The following is a 17,566-nucleotide window of genomic DNA, read 5'->3' on the forward strand; positions in this document are numbered from 1 at the left end:
CTCAGAAAGGAAGCTTTGCAGTTGAAAAAAAATTTGTCCTGGTCTGGGATACGAACCCAGGACCAACGCCTTTCTGGGGCGGTCGCTCTACCATCAGAACTAACCAGGAGGCTAGCAGATTGCAGTGCGAGGGCGAATTAATCGACAACTCGAAGCACAGGGACACAGAATATGGCAAATCAGTTCTGCAGAATCCTCCAAAGTGGAAGTCAAATTTTTCTTCAACTGCAAAGCTTTCTTTCTAGGAAACCTGCATGGGTTTCCTGAAATGAAATGAAATAAATGGGTTTCCTTTGTAGCTTCGTGCTACGTTCGGGTGGATGACAATTTTTCCCTTTCACTCAAAGTTAACATAGCCTTTATTTTTATTTTTTGTCCAGGACAGATTAGCCATCCCTTATGTGCACCTTACATTCTTAGTAAGCAAACTCAATAGTGTGCATGCCACAAAACATGCGGCAAAAAAGCATGTGCACTGCATTGAATTTAGCATGCACATGAACAAGTCATATTCAAGCTGTCATCGTTAAATGAAACGAATTACTGCTGCAATTTGCTGAGTTTAATATCCACAATAAAACATTGTTTTATTCATGTTTGAATGTGGAAATGTGTAGTGATCATAAAAGATGCCGCATACATGAAATCCAAATGCAAAAGAGCCAGAGCTTCTGGTAATGAACAATAAATAAATAAATAAATAAATAAATAAATAAATAAATAAATAAATAAATATTGGTTGTGACATCCAGTCAACAGCATAAAACTGACTGATCTTGTAGTCATGGTTATAGCTTGAAAGAACAGTGCACACATATTCACAAGTCCCATAAATACACATTTAAGACATGAGCTTCAAGCAATGAAACATCAAGTGTGGCAAATAGAAAGCCCCATTAAAGAACAATCGATTGCAATGTATATGAACTATTAATTGCATTAAGCACAGGCTATCAATGAAAAATTGCATTTTAATTGTATTTCGATATAGTTTTTGAAGAGCTTAACAAGCATGTCAACAATAGCAAGTATGTGATGTGAGGACTCATGTAACATGTCAAGGCATGACAGGAATGCTTATACCAAATGTCAAAAGTGCATAATGCATTTTGCACTGCCACCTCGAAACGCTGTGTGGCACGCTTGTGCGTGCATATTTTGTGTCAAATAGCTTTGAGCTGACCACTCACAGTATTGTGCTTTCTAAATACTAAAGTTACCTTTAATGAAAAAACAGCTTGAAATATACACAAAAACACAACCTACCCTGTAAAGCTCTTTCATGCAGGACATGATGATCTTCGAAATGCATTTCTGGCTGGGATAACCAAGGTGATATTTGAAGTCAGCTCTGTCTACAAACGCCAGGTCTATGATACCACTGATATTAGAGGTTGTAAGAATGAAAACATTCGGGTATCTGAAGAAATAAAAACATTTAAAACACGATGAAATATGACCAGCAAGACAGAAATGTTCTACTCAATTTCTCAAAGTAAAATAAAATCTCGGTACAGCAATTTTCGAAGATAAAATAAAATCTTGACACAGTGAACATGGATATAACAAGTTATCAGATACAATGAGGTAAATTAATGATGTTTCTTGCTGTTATCAGCTTGTAAGAAATATATGCTTATAAGTTTAATGAATATTGGATATAATGAAAATGTTTACGTGTCGAATGCGACTTCGTTAGAACGAGGTTCCATGTACTTGAGTGCAAAAACATGCAAGGTCAGCTAAACAGCATTTACGAAAAAAATCGGTCTTATCAATTACAAAGTTATCAGATGGAGAAAACATGAGGATCCAGTCTCCGAAAAATCTGCTCACACAGGGCACAAGCCTCAGCACTAAAACAAAAAGAAAGAAAAACAGGAAAGAGAAAGAAAAGCTTGTACAACCTACATGAATCACACATCATCAGCATTTATTTAAAAATCATTGCATTTGGTCAATACATTGTGTAATGACAACAGTATCCGCAACCAACATAATGTCCAATAAAAAGCTTAAGTTGGCTTTACAGCATTAACTAGTAACATCTTAAAGTTAATATGCAAACAGGTCAAAGGAAGTAAGTCTTTAATATCTTCCTAGCTCTCATTAAAGGTGTGTCATAATTCCTCTGAGAACTAAAGTAGTTTAGCATTTCATTATCTACAAGGCTGAGACATAGTAGGAGCTCATGCTAGATTGCCTTTTATGAAATCCCCAAAAATGTGGCTATTAAAAAAACAATTTTACAAATGAACAAAGTGGAGTCATTATCATAACAATCAATTTATCAACCTAATCAAGTTCACTGCAGGGCAGAGGTCTCTCCCTATAATCTATAGTTACTCTTGTCCTGTCATCACCCAACCCCTACAAACTCCCTAACCTCATTACTCCATCTAATCCTTGCCACCCTCAACTACATTTCCCTTACCTTGGCATCCATTGCCTCACTCTAATGGACAAAGGTCATCCCTGTTGTAGCCAGGAAGGAAAAGCGAGACGGCCAGACGAGGAGTCACATACGCACATGTTTAATGGTCTCTCAGACGTGTTCTATCTCAAGAAGAAGAGCACGCACGGCCAGATCACCAACCACGCGCAGTCACGGGGAACTATGTCTCCCCGCTTTCACTAGATGGCAGCATGTACAACATCTCCCCGACAGAGCAAGCGAAGTTCGCTAAAGCAGGCAGCTTCACGCACCTCACACTTCTAGTATGCATGTGGGAAGTGTCTTGGCAACACGAACGGGCATTTGTTACACCGTCACTGATACATCCACTTTCTGCGTTGGTTTTAGCAAGGGAATAGCGAACTAGCTGGGTCCTGTTCCTGTGTACAGCACCAGTGTCAGTGTTAACCCAGTAGGACCGAGGCTTATCGGCTGGGGCTTCTACTGTAACTTTGCACTTGAGGTCTGTCAACCAGACGTCATCTCCATAGAATAACTCCGGCATGTCACGGACTCCGTGACGTCTGTCGAAGTCTTTCCTTTGATGTTTCCGGTACTGTTCCTCAAACTTCCGAAGGCTCTCTTGATCCGGCAGTTGGGGTGTCAGCTTGGTGGAACTAAGAGGAAGCTTGGTTCATAGCCGATGAGCCATCAGTAGTTCCGCAGGGCTATACCCAGTCTTCAAAGGAGTCGACCTGTAAGCTAGAAGCGTCAACTAAGGGCCTTTCATCTTTGTCATGGAAGTCTTGATGATTTTTACCACAGCCTGAGCAAATCCATTGCTCTGAAGATAGTGAGGGCTAGAGGTAATGTGCTTGAAGGCATAGTTCTGGGCGAAGAGTGAAAACTCAGTTGACGAAAACTGCGGGCCGTTGTCGAAAACCACTTCCTCGGGAATCCCGTGGCGTGCAAAAAATGACTTGCAGTGGTTGACTACAGCTGCGGACGTAAGCTTCTCGAGCTGAGCCAGTTCAGGGCATCTTTAATAATAATCTGTTCTTATCAACCAACACTGGCTCTTATAGTGAAACAAGTCCATTGCAATGCATTGCCAGGGTCTTTCTGAAAATTCAGAACTTTTTAGTGGCATTTTCTTGTTACTTGTTGTTTCGACGCATTGCTGACATTGCTTCACCAGGGACGTGACACCAGCTCCTATAGTGGGCCACCAGACACAATCTCTGGCTTGAGCAGGAGTCTTTGTTATGCCAAAGTGTCCTTCATGTAAGAGTTGTACGACTTCGTTTTTGCAAGAGGCAGGGACGAAAACTCGAGCAGCGTAGAAGAGTAAATCATTCTCCAGGGTGAGCTGGTGTCGATGCTCGTATAAGGGTTTTAGGGCCAATAGTAAATCTTGCCTGGAGGGCCACTCTTTTTTCTTGCTCCACTGGCGAAGTTGTGCACAAACAGGGTCTGTTTGTTGGGATGCCTGAAGGCAGTGCTCCTTTATAGGAAAAGAGGTTTTCAAAGAGCATACGAAAGCTTCCACATTTTCTTCAAGCTTTGTGTCTTCTATTTTTTGGAGAGGCGCTCTCGAAAGAGTGTCTGCGGCTAGAAGGTCTCTGCCTGGAACGTATGCAATCTCGTACTGGTATCGCATCATTCTCATCTTTAGCATCTGTAATCTGGCTGTCAGGTCGTCAATGCTCTTCGAAGTGAAGATGGGAACCAATGGCTTATGGTCCGGCTTATGGTCCATCAGCTTGAACAGCTTGCCAACAAGGTAATCGCCAAACTTGTCACATGCCCAGACTAAAGCAAGAGCCTCTTTCTCGATTTGAGCGTAACGCTTCTCGGTCTCTGAGAGTAATCGTGAAGCATAAGCGATGACAGGAAACTTGCCATTCGGTTTCTTCTGCCGGATTAATGCACCAAGTCCAAAGGACGATGCACCTGCAGTGACGATAATTTCTCTTGATGGATCGTAAACTCCAAGAACAGGGCGAGACGAGAGCACCGACTTCTATCTGTTGAACGCCTGCTGTTGTGGAGCATTCCAAGCAAACTCTTGCTTCTTTGACAGCAAAAGATTAAGTGGTTGCAGGACTTCAGAGGTTGGGAACGAATCTGGCAAGGTATGTTGCCATTCTCAGAATTCTCTGCAGCTCGGTCCTGTTTCTTGGGCTCTCCATTTCATAATGGCTTCAATTTTTTTTTTCTCGTCAAGTCGTATTCCGTCTTAGTCTAGCCAGTGTCCAAGGACCGTGAGGCACTGGACATTAAACAAGCATTTGGTTTTATTCAATGTCACTCCAGCCTTGACGAGTAGCTACAGCACATTTCTGAGTGTCTCATTGTGCTCATGCTCATTCGAATTCCAGATAAGGATGTCCTCCATGTGACAGACCCTACTGACGCCTTGTAAAATGCACGACATCTGTTTCTGGAAGTGTTCAGGAGCAGATGCAATTCCAAATGGTAACCAGTTGAAATAGAAGCGTCCAAAAGGTGAGATGAACGTGGTGAGCTTTTTAGAACCTTCACAAAGTGGAATTTGCCAAAATCCACAGTTAGCGTCCAGTTTGGAGAACACAACAGCTCCATGAAGAAGTCCAAGAGTGTGCCCCACGTAAGGGATAGGATGCCATTCTCTCAGAACGTGGCGGTTCAGTTCTGTGAAGTCCACGCATTCGTCTCCGGAGGGCCTTGGGATGACTGCCATTGGTGCACACCACTCAGTCGGCTCGTGAACAGGTGATATGACGCCGAGTTTCTGCATTGTTTGTAGTTCTAACTTTGTCCTTTCGTATAAAGGAATTGGGATGTGCCTCGGAGAGCTGAGCGCGAAAGGTTTCGCTCCTGCTTGCGGCTGAATTCGGTGTTCCTTGTGCAGCTTGCCGAGTCCCTGGAACGACGCTGGAAATTCTTTCGGATTCACTTTCTCAGCAATGGCGTTTACAAATGTCAACATCCGGAGTTCTTTGATCGCTGGCTTGCCTGGCAATGGAGTGCGGACCTCATCTAAGACGTAGACATCCTGAGTAGTCGTACAGGCATGGTAGATGAGCTCGAGTTGTGTCACTCCTGCGGCTGGAAGCTTTCCGTCTGGACTAGGTAGCTGGCAAGGAGGAGCTGAGAGAAAAGGTCTCTCCTCGAGCATCTGGAATACTTCCTTCGGGAGGACTGTTTCGTCGGCGCCAGTGTGTTTTGAAATCTAATGGCTGACCTTGAACCGAGACTGTTGCCTGCCACGTTCCAGCATCCGATGTCTTGATTACTCCTAGGAATCGTGTTTCTAAATTGACTTGTTGCGGTTCGACACAATCGAGGTGCCGCGACATGCATACAAAGGCGTAATGACCCATTTTCCGGCAATTCCTGCAGACTTCTGAGCGTGCTGAGCACAGAGTACGAGGGTGACACTCTTGACCGCACCAACGGCATGGTTTCTGCATGCTGTTTTTACCGGAGGATGAAGATGGCTTGTTTGCCCCACGTGAATAGCTGCCACTTTTGTCCTGTTTCGAAGTACCCCAAGTGGTTTGGGGAGCGGACGCAACTTTGTTCACACATAGCACTTCCTGGCAGAGCTCGACTTGTTGCTGACGGCCGTTCTCGATCTGGAGGACGGACTCAAGAGCCTTCTGAAGAGCGAGGTCTGCGTCGAGCTGTACCCTGGAGGATACCTGCTTATCTTTTATCCCAACTACGAGGCAGTTGCGCACGAACTCTTCTCGAAGAGCACTGAACTTGCAGTCTTTCGAAAGTGTGTGAAGCGCAGTGATGAAATCTTCGGCTAACTCACCATCTTGTTGCACACTGGTGTTGAATCTGGCTCGTTCAAAGATTACGTTGCGTCGCGGGATAAAGTATTTGTCGAACTGCTCCACAACTGCGTCAAATTTCTTGGATATCTCTTCAGAGAGAGCAAAAGTGGCGTAGATTTCCTCGGCTTGCTCACCCATGATGTAAAGTAGCGCGTCTAATTAATGCTTCTCGGGCTTAACGCACAACCCTGAAAGGTTCGGAAGCATTCAAAACTTTGTTTCCACTTCAGCCACTCGTTCGGCGACGAAAAGTTGAAGGCGTCCGGCGGTTGAATTACGAATGACGCCATGGCCTCGAACGTTAAGGGGTCGCGTTGCTCGAGTACCGAGATGTGCTTATAGGGAGCAGCTCACCGGCATTTCGTTACTGGCATCGTCCTTCGCACGGAGGAGGACTAGGAGCCAATGACCGCTGGTAGAACCTGTTCTTCTGACACCATGTTGTAGCCAGAAAGCAAGAGCGAGACGGCCTGACAAGGAGTCACATACGCACACGTTTAATGGTCTCTCAGACGTGTTCTATCTCAAGAAGAAAAAGAGCACGCGCTGCCAGATCACAGACCACGCGCAGACATGGGGAACTATGTCTCCCCGCTTTCACTAGATGGCAGCATGTACAACAATCCCTTGTATGCATTACGCCGTCCTTAATGATATCTTCCAGACATATCAGTAACAAAGCTTCGTTCTCTCACACAGTATGAAAAAAATAAAAAAGCAGCTGCTTCATCAACATACCTTTTCATGCTGTCAATTTGCGTTAGTAGGGCATTGACAACACGAATAGCATCTGATGGCTCATTGCCACCAACTGCCGTGCTGCGAGAGTGTGCCAAGCTTTCAACCTAAAAACACATTAAGAATAGAGTAAAAAGAGAAAATAACCAGTCACAGTAGTACAAATCTTGTTAGGACATTGCAGTAACAGTACTGGTTCAGTAAAAAAAAAAGTTCAAGCATCAGCTGCAGATATTACACTTCAATGAGGGGAAAAGATACACAAGCACAACACAAGATGGTGGCAGTCCCGTACATTTCCTAACGCTGCATGCACCCTTTTATTTATTTCATATACCCTCAAGCACCAAGGCATTATAGAGGGGAGTGGGGTACATGCAAAAAATAATAACAACAATTACTACAAGTTTATATAATGCAAGCGACATGTACAATCAACATAATCATTAAAAAATCAAATAACAAGAATACTACGACATTCAAATTATATAAACCTAGCGACATCTGAACTGGAAAAAGGAAAATACGGCGCAACAACGCTTGCGAAAATACAGCGCATGTGGCCACGTGCATGGTCATAGTTGAAGAAAAGCAAACAAGGTTCAGCGGAAAAGTGCGCTGTCTTCAATTGACATGATATCATCAGGAAGGTGGTTCCAGTCACTCGTTGTATGTGGAATAAATGAAATATAAAAACCTGTTTATGTGACAAAACGTGCCTCTTACTTTATGACGGTGAACAACTCGAGATGACAGATAAGTAGGTGCTAGAATGAGCTCACTGCTAAGGATATGATGATGAAATACTTTATGAAATAGGCATAAGTGAAAAGCCTTTCTGCGCAGTGATAAAGATGGTAGACACAAGTTGCTTTTCATAAAAGTTATGCTAGAAGTATGATCATAGTTTGAGTGAATGAAACAAATGGAATTATTCTGAACCATTTCAAGTGAATTAACAAGAGTAGCAATGTATGGGTCCCAAATTGCAGCAGAGTATTCCAACTTAGATCGAATTAGTGTTTTATACAATAGTAGTTTCATTGATGAAGGGGATTTGCTAAAGTTTTGCTGCAAGTAGCCTAAGGTATGATTTGCATTACTAATTATGGAATTGATGTGACATTTCCAGGATAAGTCAGATTATATAGTTACACCTAAATAACGGTAGGATGAAACTTCTTCTAGCTGGACGTGGTTAAGCATATAAGCAGGCACACACATGTCGCGTCTTATAACAGTCATCAGCTTGCATTTCTTGGGGTTTAGTTCCATGAGCCAGTTTTTACACCAAGCGGCGATGTTATTTAGATCAGTCTGTAGAATATCCTGGTCCTTATCATCACAAATCTCACGATAGAGTACACAATCATTGGCGTATAGGTTAACTGAAGATGACACACAGTTGGGCAAGTCGTTAATGTATATTAGAAAAAGTAATGGCCCTAAAACAGAGCCCTGCGGAACTCCTGATACTGTCGGTGATTGATTAAGAAGTATCTTAAAAAAAAAAAAAAAACTAGAATGAACTTAATAAATCTGTTTGTCTTATTGAAACTTTAACCTAAAGCAGTACTGACAAAAATAAATACAAAACTTGAGATGTTTGCATGGTTCCATTCCTCTGTGTACATAGTCATCTCCGACTCAATATTAATGGCAAAAGTGGCTGAGAACATATATTGATACAAATTCAAAAACAACGTGGGTGACTGGCTTTAAACCATAGGCGTACTTATGGGGGCGGGGGGCTTGAAAGCGGGTACTTTAGGCTGCACGCTTTCAAGTGCAATGTGTGTAAGTGCAATGTGTAACAAAATTTTACATTGCTGGTCCAGTTAGAAGCGTTGCAAATAGTTACTGAGCCATTGTTCTTTCTCCCTATTTTCATGTGCATAAGACGTTCCTGATGCCTTTGGTGAGCTAAACAAGATACTTTACTTATATTTGGTGAAAATAGCGGGTGCATTACGCGCAATATGTAGGCAAGCTTCAATGTCAGGCGACTAATTATGACATTTGCAGTAAATTATGCATTCAAGCAATCCAGAGCTCTAAGAATGTGTTTAACGAACAAAGTGGAATTTATTTCGTTGCCCTGGGAAGTGTGAACTCAACCGATATCAAATCTAGTGAAAATTGGGTGGATGGAGGGAGGACACCATTGTAAATGTTCTGGCGAAGTAACATGGGTGTTTATGAATTACTAGCTTTTTAAAGATTCCCAACAAGCGCTCCAAAACATTACATGCGGGCAAGATTTCAAACGGAACAGTCATATACGAGTAACTTTTTAAAGTATGCAATACACTTACAGGGAACTGAAGCATCTATTGCAATGCTCGAAAGAAACAGCTTCACTGGAAATTGGGTTGTAGTTCTCCAAGATCGCATGCATCTGCTGTCCTTTTTTTCTTGTGAATATTGCAAGTCATTTATGTTGACTGTACTTTGTTGTGTATAACCTCAACAATACTATTACACTAACTAGCGATACATTCGTGCTGTAGACTTAAACACCAAGTACAATTCTTTGTCTAATTATATACAATTTTTTTAGGAAATGTGCTTTCTTTAAGTATGCTGTACTGCTGCTAATGGGCAGGATCAGGGACTTTTATTAGGCACTCATTGGCTTTGTCCCTACATCATCTTGAAATTTTATATCATTTAGGAAATAAATGCAAATTAAGATAATATTTCGGGCCCCCATGGTTCACCATGTGTGATAAATAAGTCTGTCTGTTAAACATAAAAATAACTAAAAGAGGAATTTCCAGCCTCTTTCACGTTGTAATAGTAATTCGCAATACAGTCGAACCCCGCTACAACGAACGTCGCTTCAACGAAATTTTCGCTTCAACGAAATATTTCCAATTCCCCGTCAGCTCGCTATACAAAGTAATGGAACAAATTTCTCATCACAACGAACCATTTTTGGGGCGCGTTTCCGCGCGTTACCGTGACATGACGGCAAAGAAACGTAAGGTTTGTTTGCTCATCGACAATTGCTCAGCGCATAACGTTGAAGACGTTCAGCTTCAAAGCGTGGAAGTAAGATTCTTCCCGCCGAATTGCACGGCTTTAATCCAGCCGCTGGATCAAGGTATCATCAATAGCGTTAAAAGCGCTTATCGACAGCGACTGATTCAGCGGCTGGTGTTAAACATCGACACCGGTCGGGCAATCGAAGTGGATTTGTACATGGCTGTACAGATGGTCTCAGCAGCGTGGACGGCAACCAGTCGCAGTATCATCTACAACTGTTTTGTGCACGCCGGCTTTCACTCCGATGCTCAACTGGCAGCGAACTCCACGTCGGACGAGGAAGGCTGCAGTACAATTGCTCCACCCTCCACAGAGGCCAATGCGGCATGGGCAGCCCTTCAGGACTCCGGAGATGTGCCGGCCGATGTTCACATCGGCGACTACATCGCTGTTGACAGTGAAGTGCTAGCTCACGAGGAGCTGAGTGACGAAGCTATAATTGAGGGCGTTCGCCACAACGACGCATCATCGGATGATGACAGCGACGCGGAGGACTTAGCGCCACCACCTGCAATAAAAGTGATGGATGCTTTTGATGTGATCCGCAGATTTTTCGGTGCTCACGATGACGACGTCGCGATGCAACTGTTCACCGAGTGCGAAAGCCGCGCCACTGCACTCGTGGCAAAAAAAAAGAAGCAGAAGAAGCTGACCGACTTCTTTGGAAATAAATGATGTTTTGGGACTATGTGGTCCAACCTGACAGTGTTTTTGGGCTGTTTTCGCCTCAACGAAATTTCGCTTTAACGAAATTTTTCGCGCGCCCCGTCAGTTTCGTTGTAGCGAGGTTCAACTGTATATATATGGAGAGAGAGAGTGTCAGATGGTTTGCAGCATGGGACTGCTGACAAGACCAGCATTCCAGCTTTTACACCTAGACAACAGCAGGTCAACGCAGGAGGTTAACGTCCGTTCGTGGTTTCTGCAACTTCCCTATTCTGTGAAACGGATAACGACCATCAGGACCTGGCTCAGCTAGTTGCTGCAAGGAGCCAACGTCCAACCATGAGAACAGTGTCAACTGCTGCTTCCCGATTACCTTGTCATTGCGTCATATGCGAAAGCAAAGGTGCAACATCACAGGTTGAGTGTAGCAGCATGGCATGGCATGACATCATGGGAGGGATGCTGTGAACAGTTCGGCCATTCAGACTGGCCAAGACAAGGTCATCTGTTTTCCTAACAAGCGACCTTGGGAAGATGGATGTGATTTAAGGAGCCATCTTTCGTGCTAGCAGGTGCGCTCCTTCAGAATGATTTAATGTGCCTTGCCAAAACAATATAGGTGCGGGCTAAGATTTTGATATGTACTGTGATCTGTGCTTCGGTCAGTATGAGAATGACTTTCTCTGTAAATGAGTTTCGCGTACTGTACCTGCGTAAATAAAACCCCTGTTCGTTCCTATAACCTCTCGACCTCGTACTCATCAACAAGTTAGCAATTCTTGTCAAGAAAGATTGCACGACGGCATATGCAAGCTTAGCCTCTGTGTGACGCCCTGGTAGCGTAGGCCAGCTACCCGTTTCAAGACGCATCGGCAGCAAAGGCAAGAGCATGACCCTCTGTGTGATGCTCAACTCCAAGACCATGGCACCCAAACCCTACAACCACTGCGATCAGGCAGTAGCTGTGGCATGCCGAAAAACTCGGAGGTCTTGGTCGGTGATTTGAGTCATATCCGCATTCCACCAGACGGCTGTGTCATCTGCTTAGGTGTATTTAGAGGCTGTTAATCAGAAAATTAGACAATTACCAGCCCTGTAGCTCTGTCAAGATTGCTTCAATAGTATCATTTATAATCAATGTTCTTATGTTCTCCTATTATGCACTAATGTTTTCTCTGTAATAATTGTGACTTAATTATCTTACATATTACCTATGTTTCACTGTATTATTACTTTTGTTACATTCTCGTTTTTTATTATGATGTACAAACTATGACCAGTACCCGTGTATGCCCCCCCCCCATGTAATACCCTCGTAATGAGGGCCTTTGGGGTATTTTTGAATAATAATAAGAATAAATAATAAATTTAGCCAAATTGAAATTTTGTTACAGTTGACCTTTAAATTTTCTATAAGGTGCAGTTTACACAGCTGTGATAGTACCTATTTTTGTTGCATAACAACGGAACTTATAAAGTGATATTTTGAATTTCCTGAAATTCTGCCATTTTTGTCCTTTTTAAGACATTCCAAGCATTTGAACAAAAAAATTCCCTTTCCAAAAGTCATCATAATTACCTTTTTTCTTTAAAAATGCAACAAATTTCATTCATCTTGGTGCAGTACGTAGTTACATATTGAGAGCGCTCCAGTGTTTCCCATACATAAGAATAAGGAGCATCACTCAAAGGCTTTTTTTAACTGTCTATACACTGAATCTGAGACAAAACAAAGAAACTCTTGAACTGTTCAGCTATCAGATAATTCAGTTCATCAGGGTTTTTAAAAGATAATTTACTGCAAATGCTTTCAAACAGAAGGCCCCAATTTGATTGGAGTCGTTACAGTATCTACACCTGTAATAGTTTCCCAGCAACAGAAATTACATGTGATGAGGCCACTTTCGTACTGAAGATTTTTGTTTACTGCAGCTGTGCACTGTACATTTTCTGAAATCTGGTGAGATGAAAATTGATGAACTCTGTGTCACTACCCATACCAAGTGCAAAGTTACATTCATTTTCGTGCCAACTAAGCTGCCTTGATGTTGGGAGAAAAAAAGCTTAGAAACTCATATGGAGATACCTAGGGAATAAATTAATGGAGTAAAGGTAGCACCGGACAATTTAAAAAATATGGCTTCAGTGAACAAATTCTGCCCTTCCACATGTGAACCAGTAACTCTTTAATGATGGCACATATAAACACACACAAAAAAAATGTTTAATTTCTATATAAATGTGCAAAACACATAGGGAATAAGCATAATCCATGAAAGAAAAAAAATATTTTGTGGAAACTCTTTCAGCAATAAGGGGGAAACCTCAGACAGATAATTGGAAGTGGATACCCGCCGTGTTTGCTCAGTGGCTATGGTGTTGGGCTGCCGAGCACAAGGTCGCGGGATAGAATCCTGGCCACGGCGGCCGCATTTCGATGGGGGTGAAATGCAAAAACGCCTGTGTGCTTTGATTTAGGTGCACGTTAAAGAACCCCAAGTGGTCAAAATTTCCAGAGTCCTCCACTACGGCGTGTCTCATAATCAGAAAGTGGTTTTGGCACGTAGGACCCCGTAATTCAATTTTATTTTGGAAGTGGGCTTCACCCCAAGCCACCTATGGCTTCTTTTGGAATTTGTATGGAGAGCTCTCGTCATATGTGAATCATAGGCACACATTTAATTTACATCAAGTGTGTGACACTACTGCAGCCGGAGATCTTGCATCAATCTCTCTCCTCTGACCGTGCTTTCACAAGAAAGCGAGTCACATGCCAAACTTCTACCTCGTCCTGTGTTCCTTCTCTAAACCAACAAATAATGCTTGCTGCTTGTCATTCAGTGTTGGCCAAAGACATTTAGGCATAAAGTTCATACTCAATAGCGAAACTCGGCAAAAAAAAAAAAAAAATTTCTGGTATGTTGCCAGTAGAAAACATTCGTCAATAAAGGGTTAAGCCTTTGAGGGTCAATGACGTAAATATACGGCGCCACAAACAAGTCCCAAAATGGTCGATGCAGTATATTTACGGCGCCGTCTGTACGTTTAAAGAGCACGCCAATTTCCTAACTTTTTCTTTTCTGTCATGTGCTGCCACTATGTGGGAATACAGGGAATTTTTTTCGCGCGCCTCCCTCTCTTTGTTTTCGTTGCATGGTTTGTTTCAGAGCTAGTTTGCTCTGGCGCCTCTATATACTACCGCTGGTGCATTGGTGCGTGTGCGGGCGGGCGGCGGTTTGGGTTTGATTCCACGGGCGGTGTCGGTTGATTTCTTGCGCTTGCAAAACTGATGGCTAACGTGTTACTAATTGCTCAAAGGGCAACCGCCTCTTTCTTGCTTGTTTAGTGCTCACAGGGGTGCGCATAGGAAGGATCCCACCGTGCATCATTTCTGTTGCTTTTTTTTTTTGACACTCGCGAAAATTAATTGCCTCTGGATAAGATTAAGATTAGCGGAAGTTTGTCACATGTTGTGCTTTTTTGATGGGCACAGAACCACACAGATTTCTTGAGTGCGCGCACCTACGCAGTTTGATTGCGCTATGGATGTACATATTAGTGTAAGAGCAGGAACATTTGAGTCTTGCGAAATATTCTTGTGTGTGCATTCTTAAGGCCTTGAACTATGTGTATAAAAATGCATCAAATTTATAATCCTTATAAGTTTAGTTCCTTTTTTATTATTATTATTCATGAATGAAGAGTACATATATACCAACGCAAAATATTTTTTTCTCACTTTACAGTCACCCTAGAAAAATTGCGGTAAATTTTTTTCGAAATAAGTCCCTAAGAAGAATTGGAATCTGCAATAAAAGAAATCGACCCTGGGTGGTCGCATATGGCGAAAAACATCGACCCTCAAAGGGTTAAGAACAGTGGGGAAATGTGAGCAATGTCACTTTTTTAATATTTTCATCCTGTGTATCAGATTTCCTCCAACCTATTGCTAGAAATCTTTGGTAAAGGTTCACATCATCTTTAATCTTCACACTAATGGTGCCACTTGTAACAAGACACCAATTTATCAATTCAACAGTGCTGATAAGGTTACTAGTATTAAAGAGAAGCTGAAAGGTTTTCCAGAAAAAATGGGTGAACATCTGTACATAATGGTTTTCAACCCTCCGAATTCGAATATCTTATCGAAATTGAGCGAAAGAAAGCGCAAATATATTTTATTTCGACGAAAAGTGCAGCAGCGGACACGCCCAGCTCGCGGGTCTCGTTTTCGCCTGTGATTGGTCGGGCGCTTCGTGACGTCAACACTAGTAACCGACTGCTGCCGCTACACATGAAGCGCGGTGCCAGGTAGTTTGGTGCTGTTTTTCTGAGACGGTAATGGAGAATTTAGAGAGACTGCGTTTTTCTGAGGAGTTCGGCGTTACTCCTTACATGTACGAGCCGATTGCGAAGAGCCGGCCTCTCGAAGAAGCAAACGATGCTGGTGCGAGCAGTGCTTTCGACGCGAACGAAAGCAAAGTCTTGGGATCTCCTCGTGTTGGGAATGCTCTTTGGTGAGTATGTTTTTTGCAAAGCGACCTAGTGATCTCGCCAATCTTTCGCCGATCTAGTGAGCTCGTTTCCAGTCAAACAACTGTAGTGTTGTATTCCTGCATGCCTCCTCGTGGAACGTAAGCGGGGATGCGATCGTCGGCATTTGTGCGCTGTTCAAAGCTGTCGGCAATCTACAAAGACGGTTTAAACGCGTGAAAAGCTTCCCGGTACATGCAGTACGTGTAGTGACCATCTGTTGACTACCACGTTGACTACCACTCACGTTGATTACCACTCACGTTGACTACCACGCACGTTGACTACCACGCACGTTGACTACCACTCTACATACACGCAGACCCACCAACAAAGGAATGCATGGTCGATCGAAGCAGATTACGATGGCACGCACACAGAAACAAGCGCGGTCAGGCACGGTCGCGGACGCTGCGAAGGAACGAAACACTAGAGTTGATGTCACAACACCGCGATTTCCGGTCTGCGCTCGCATCGTCAGCGTCAGCAGCAGCGCGCGGCATTCGACGGGGGGCGGAGCTACAGCGCAATTTCAACCGACGATTACGTCGCTCCTAATTGAAAAAAAAAAACCCAAATTTTACCTACATGCTTTATAAGGTTCCCGCATCCGTATATGAGCGTCTTATTGAATTTGACAGACTCTTCAGCTTCCCTTTAACAATGCAATTTCCTTACAGCTACGAGGAGGTAAAAACAAGGCTTACTACAGTTTTCAATTTCAACCCCTGTGGTAAGTGAAGTTTATGAACAGCTTAGCGAGTATGCATGAGGTACCTACTTCGTCAATGAGAACAAACACAAGGGTGCTTCCATCGTCAATAAGGGCTTGTATCTTCTGAAAGAGCTTCATTACTAGTTTTCCACTCTGAAAAGCAGTGACAAGAGGGACATAAGGGGCTTGTTGTGCTTTTCATGAAAGCTGACATTAGAGCATAGCAGTCCACGGTGAACTGTGAAACAGCAAGTGTAAATCAGACATAAAGATGCAGTTACAGGTCATTTGCTCCAGTAGGCAAGTTTCTACCAAAGGGGTTGTTTCACAGCCAACTGTTGGTCTAAAATTACAAATCTTTTCAAAACAGCACCTGCCTTTTTTGGAGTTTTTTCCATACCGTGCAGGCAATAATCTGTAATTTTTCATCGCCATAAATTTCACACAAGGTTTGTTGGTTTATGGTTATGTGTAGATGTGCTATGTATGCAGCATAAAAGAGAATATGCAAGTTTGTGGCAGAGAGCCTGATCCAATTCCATATCAATGACACAGTGCAGCCTAAATTGCTTTAAAGTGAGCAAGCAAATCTTTCCTCAATTGTACCTTTTGTCAAGAAAGCGCCCCTAACATTTAACCTCAGTAATTGCAGTAGAACATCGTTTATATGTTTCGGGAAAAAAAAACTAAAGAAAAATAAACATTCTAATTGGGAAAATGTACAATCCGAAGTAACTAAAAAGTTTTACAGACTAAACTACTGCTGACATCTACACAACGCAGAGCTTTGCGCAGATCGTTGCGGCACGAGATGTCGACGCGCGTCGAGCTGATGGTGCTCCGGCGGCCCGAGACGCACATTGTTGTTTTCTTTTTGCATGGTATTTTAAGGGGGTGACAGGAAACTGAAACGAAATCGAGCTAGTGGACGACGCCGGAAGCCGCGGAAGCGAAACAAGATGCCCACATCGCGCCGCCTGCAGCACGGAACGGCGGCGCGTTTTGATCATCACCTACTAAAAGCGTGCAGTACGCTACCAATGGCACTACGCACCACGTCCTTTAAAACAGATAGGTGAAGATGCTTATCGCAGTAGGTTTGGCGGCAATAGCTGTGAATGCGGCGTGCGACGACCCAGGTGATTTGCTCATATCGAATTAAACTGTGCGCACTGTCGTTTTCACATGAGACGGGCGGCTATATACTGTTCTCGATCGCATGCGCCTCGCGCCTTTTCTTGTTCACATGGGATCCAGCGGCCGGAAAATTTATAAGATCGCCGTCTGCAGCAGGGTACGGCGGCGTGTTTCGGTTACCGCCTATTAAACCCGTGCGCTACGCTTCCAACGGCACCACGCGCTGTGAAACAGATAGGCAAAGATGCCTAACGCATTATGACTAGCGGTGATAGCTGTGAATGCCACATGCAACGACCCCGGAGAAGATTTGCTGGTACCTAAACGAGAGGCTGAGTGCGCCGGCGCTTTCACATGAGACGGGCGGGCGAGTATTGCGGTGAGGTTGCTGCGGTGGGCAGCTATATACTGTTGTCGATCGCGCACGCCTCGCGCATTTTCTTGTTTACGTGGGATCTAGAGGCCGGAAAACGTATCATACGATCACAGTTTGGCGACGTACTGAAC

General features: G+C 43.4%; 1 protein-coding gene across 1 annotated transcript in view; it reads right to left on the bottom strand.

The window, feature by feature from the left end:
* Nucleotides 1–17,566, bottom strand: part of pch2 (pachytene checkpoint 2 protein) — a 39,681-nt gene that overhangs the window by 8,065 nt on the left and 14,050 nt on the right. Inside the window, exons 6-8 of the mRNA XM_050195713.3 lie at nucleotides 15,989–16,075; nucleotides 6,961–7,067; nucleotides 1,267–1,420 (exon numbers count right to left, since the gene is read on the bottom strand). Of these exons, the coding sequence (XP_050051670.1) occupies nucleotides 1,267–1,420; nucleotides 6,961–7,067; nucleotides 15,989–16,075 (348 nt within the window). The remainder of the gene's footprint in view (nucleotides 1–1,266; nucleotides 1,421–6,960; nucleotides 7,068–15,988; nucleotides 16,076–17,566) is intronic.

This window comes from Dermacentor andersoni, chromosome 1 (assembly GCF_023375885.2).
Source record: "Dermacentor andersoni chromosome 1, qqDerAnde1_hic_scaffold, whole genome shotgun sequence".
Classification (NCBI taxonomy): domain Eukaryota; kingdom Metazoa; phylum Arthropoda; class Arachnida; order Ixodida; family Ixodidae; genus Dermacentor; species Dermacentor andersoni.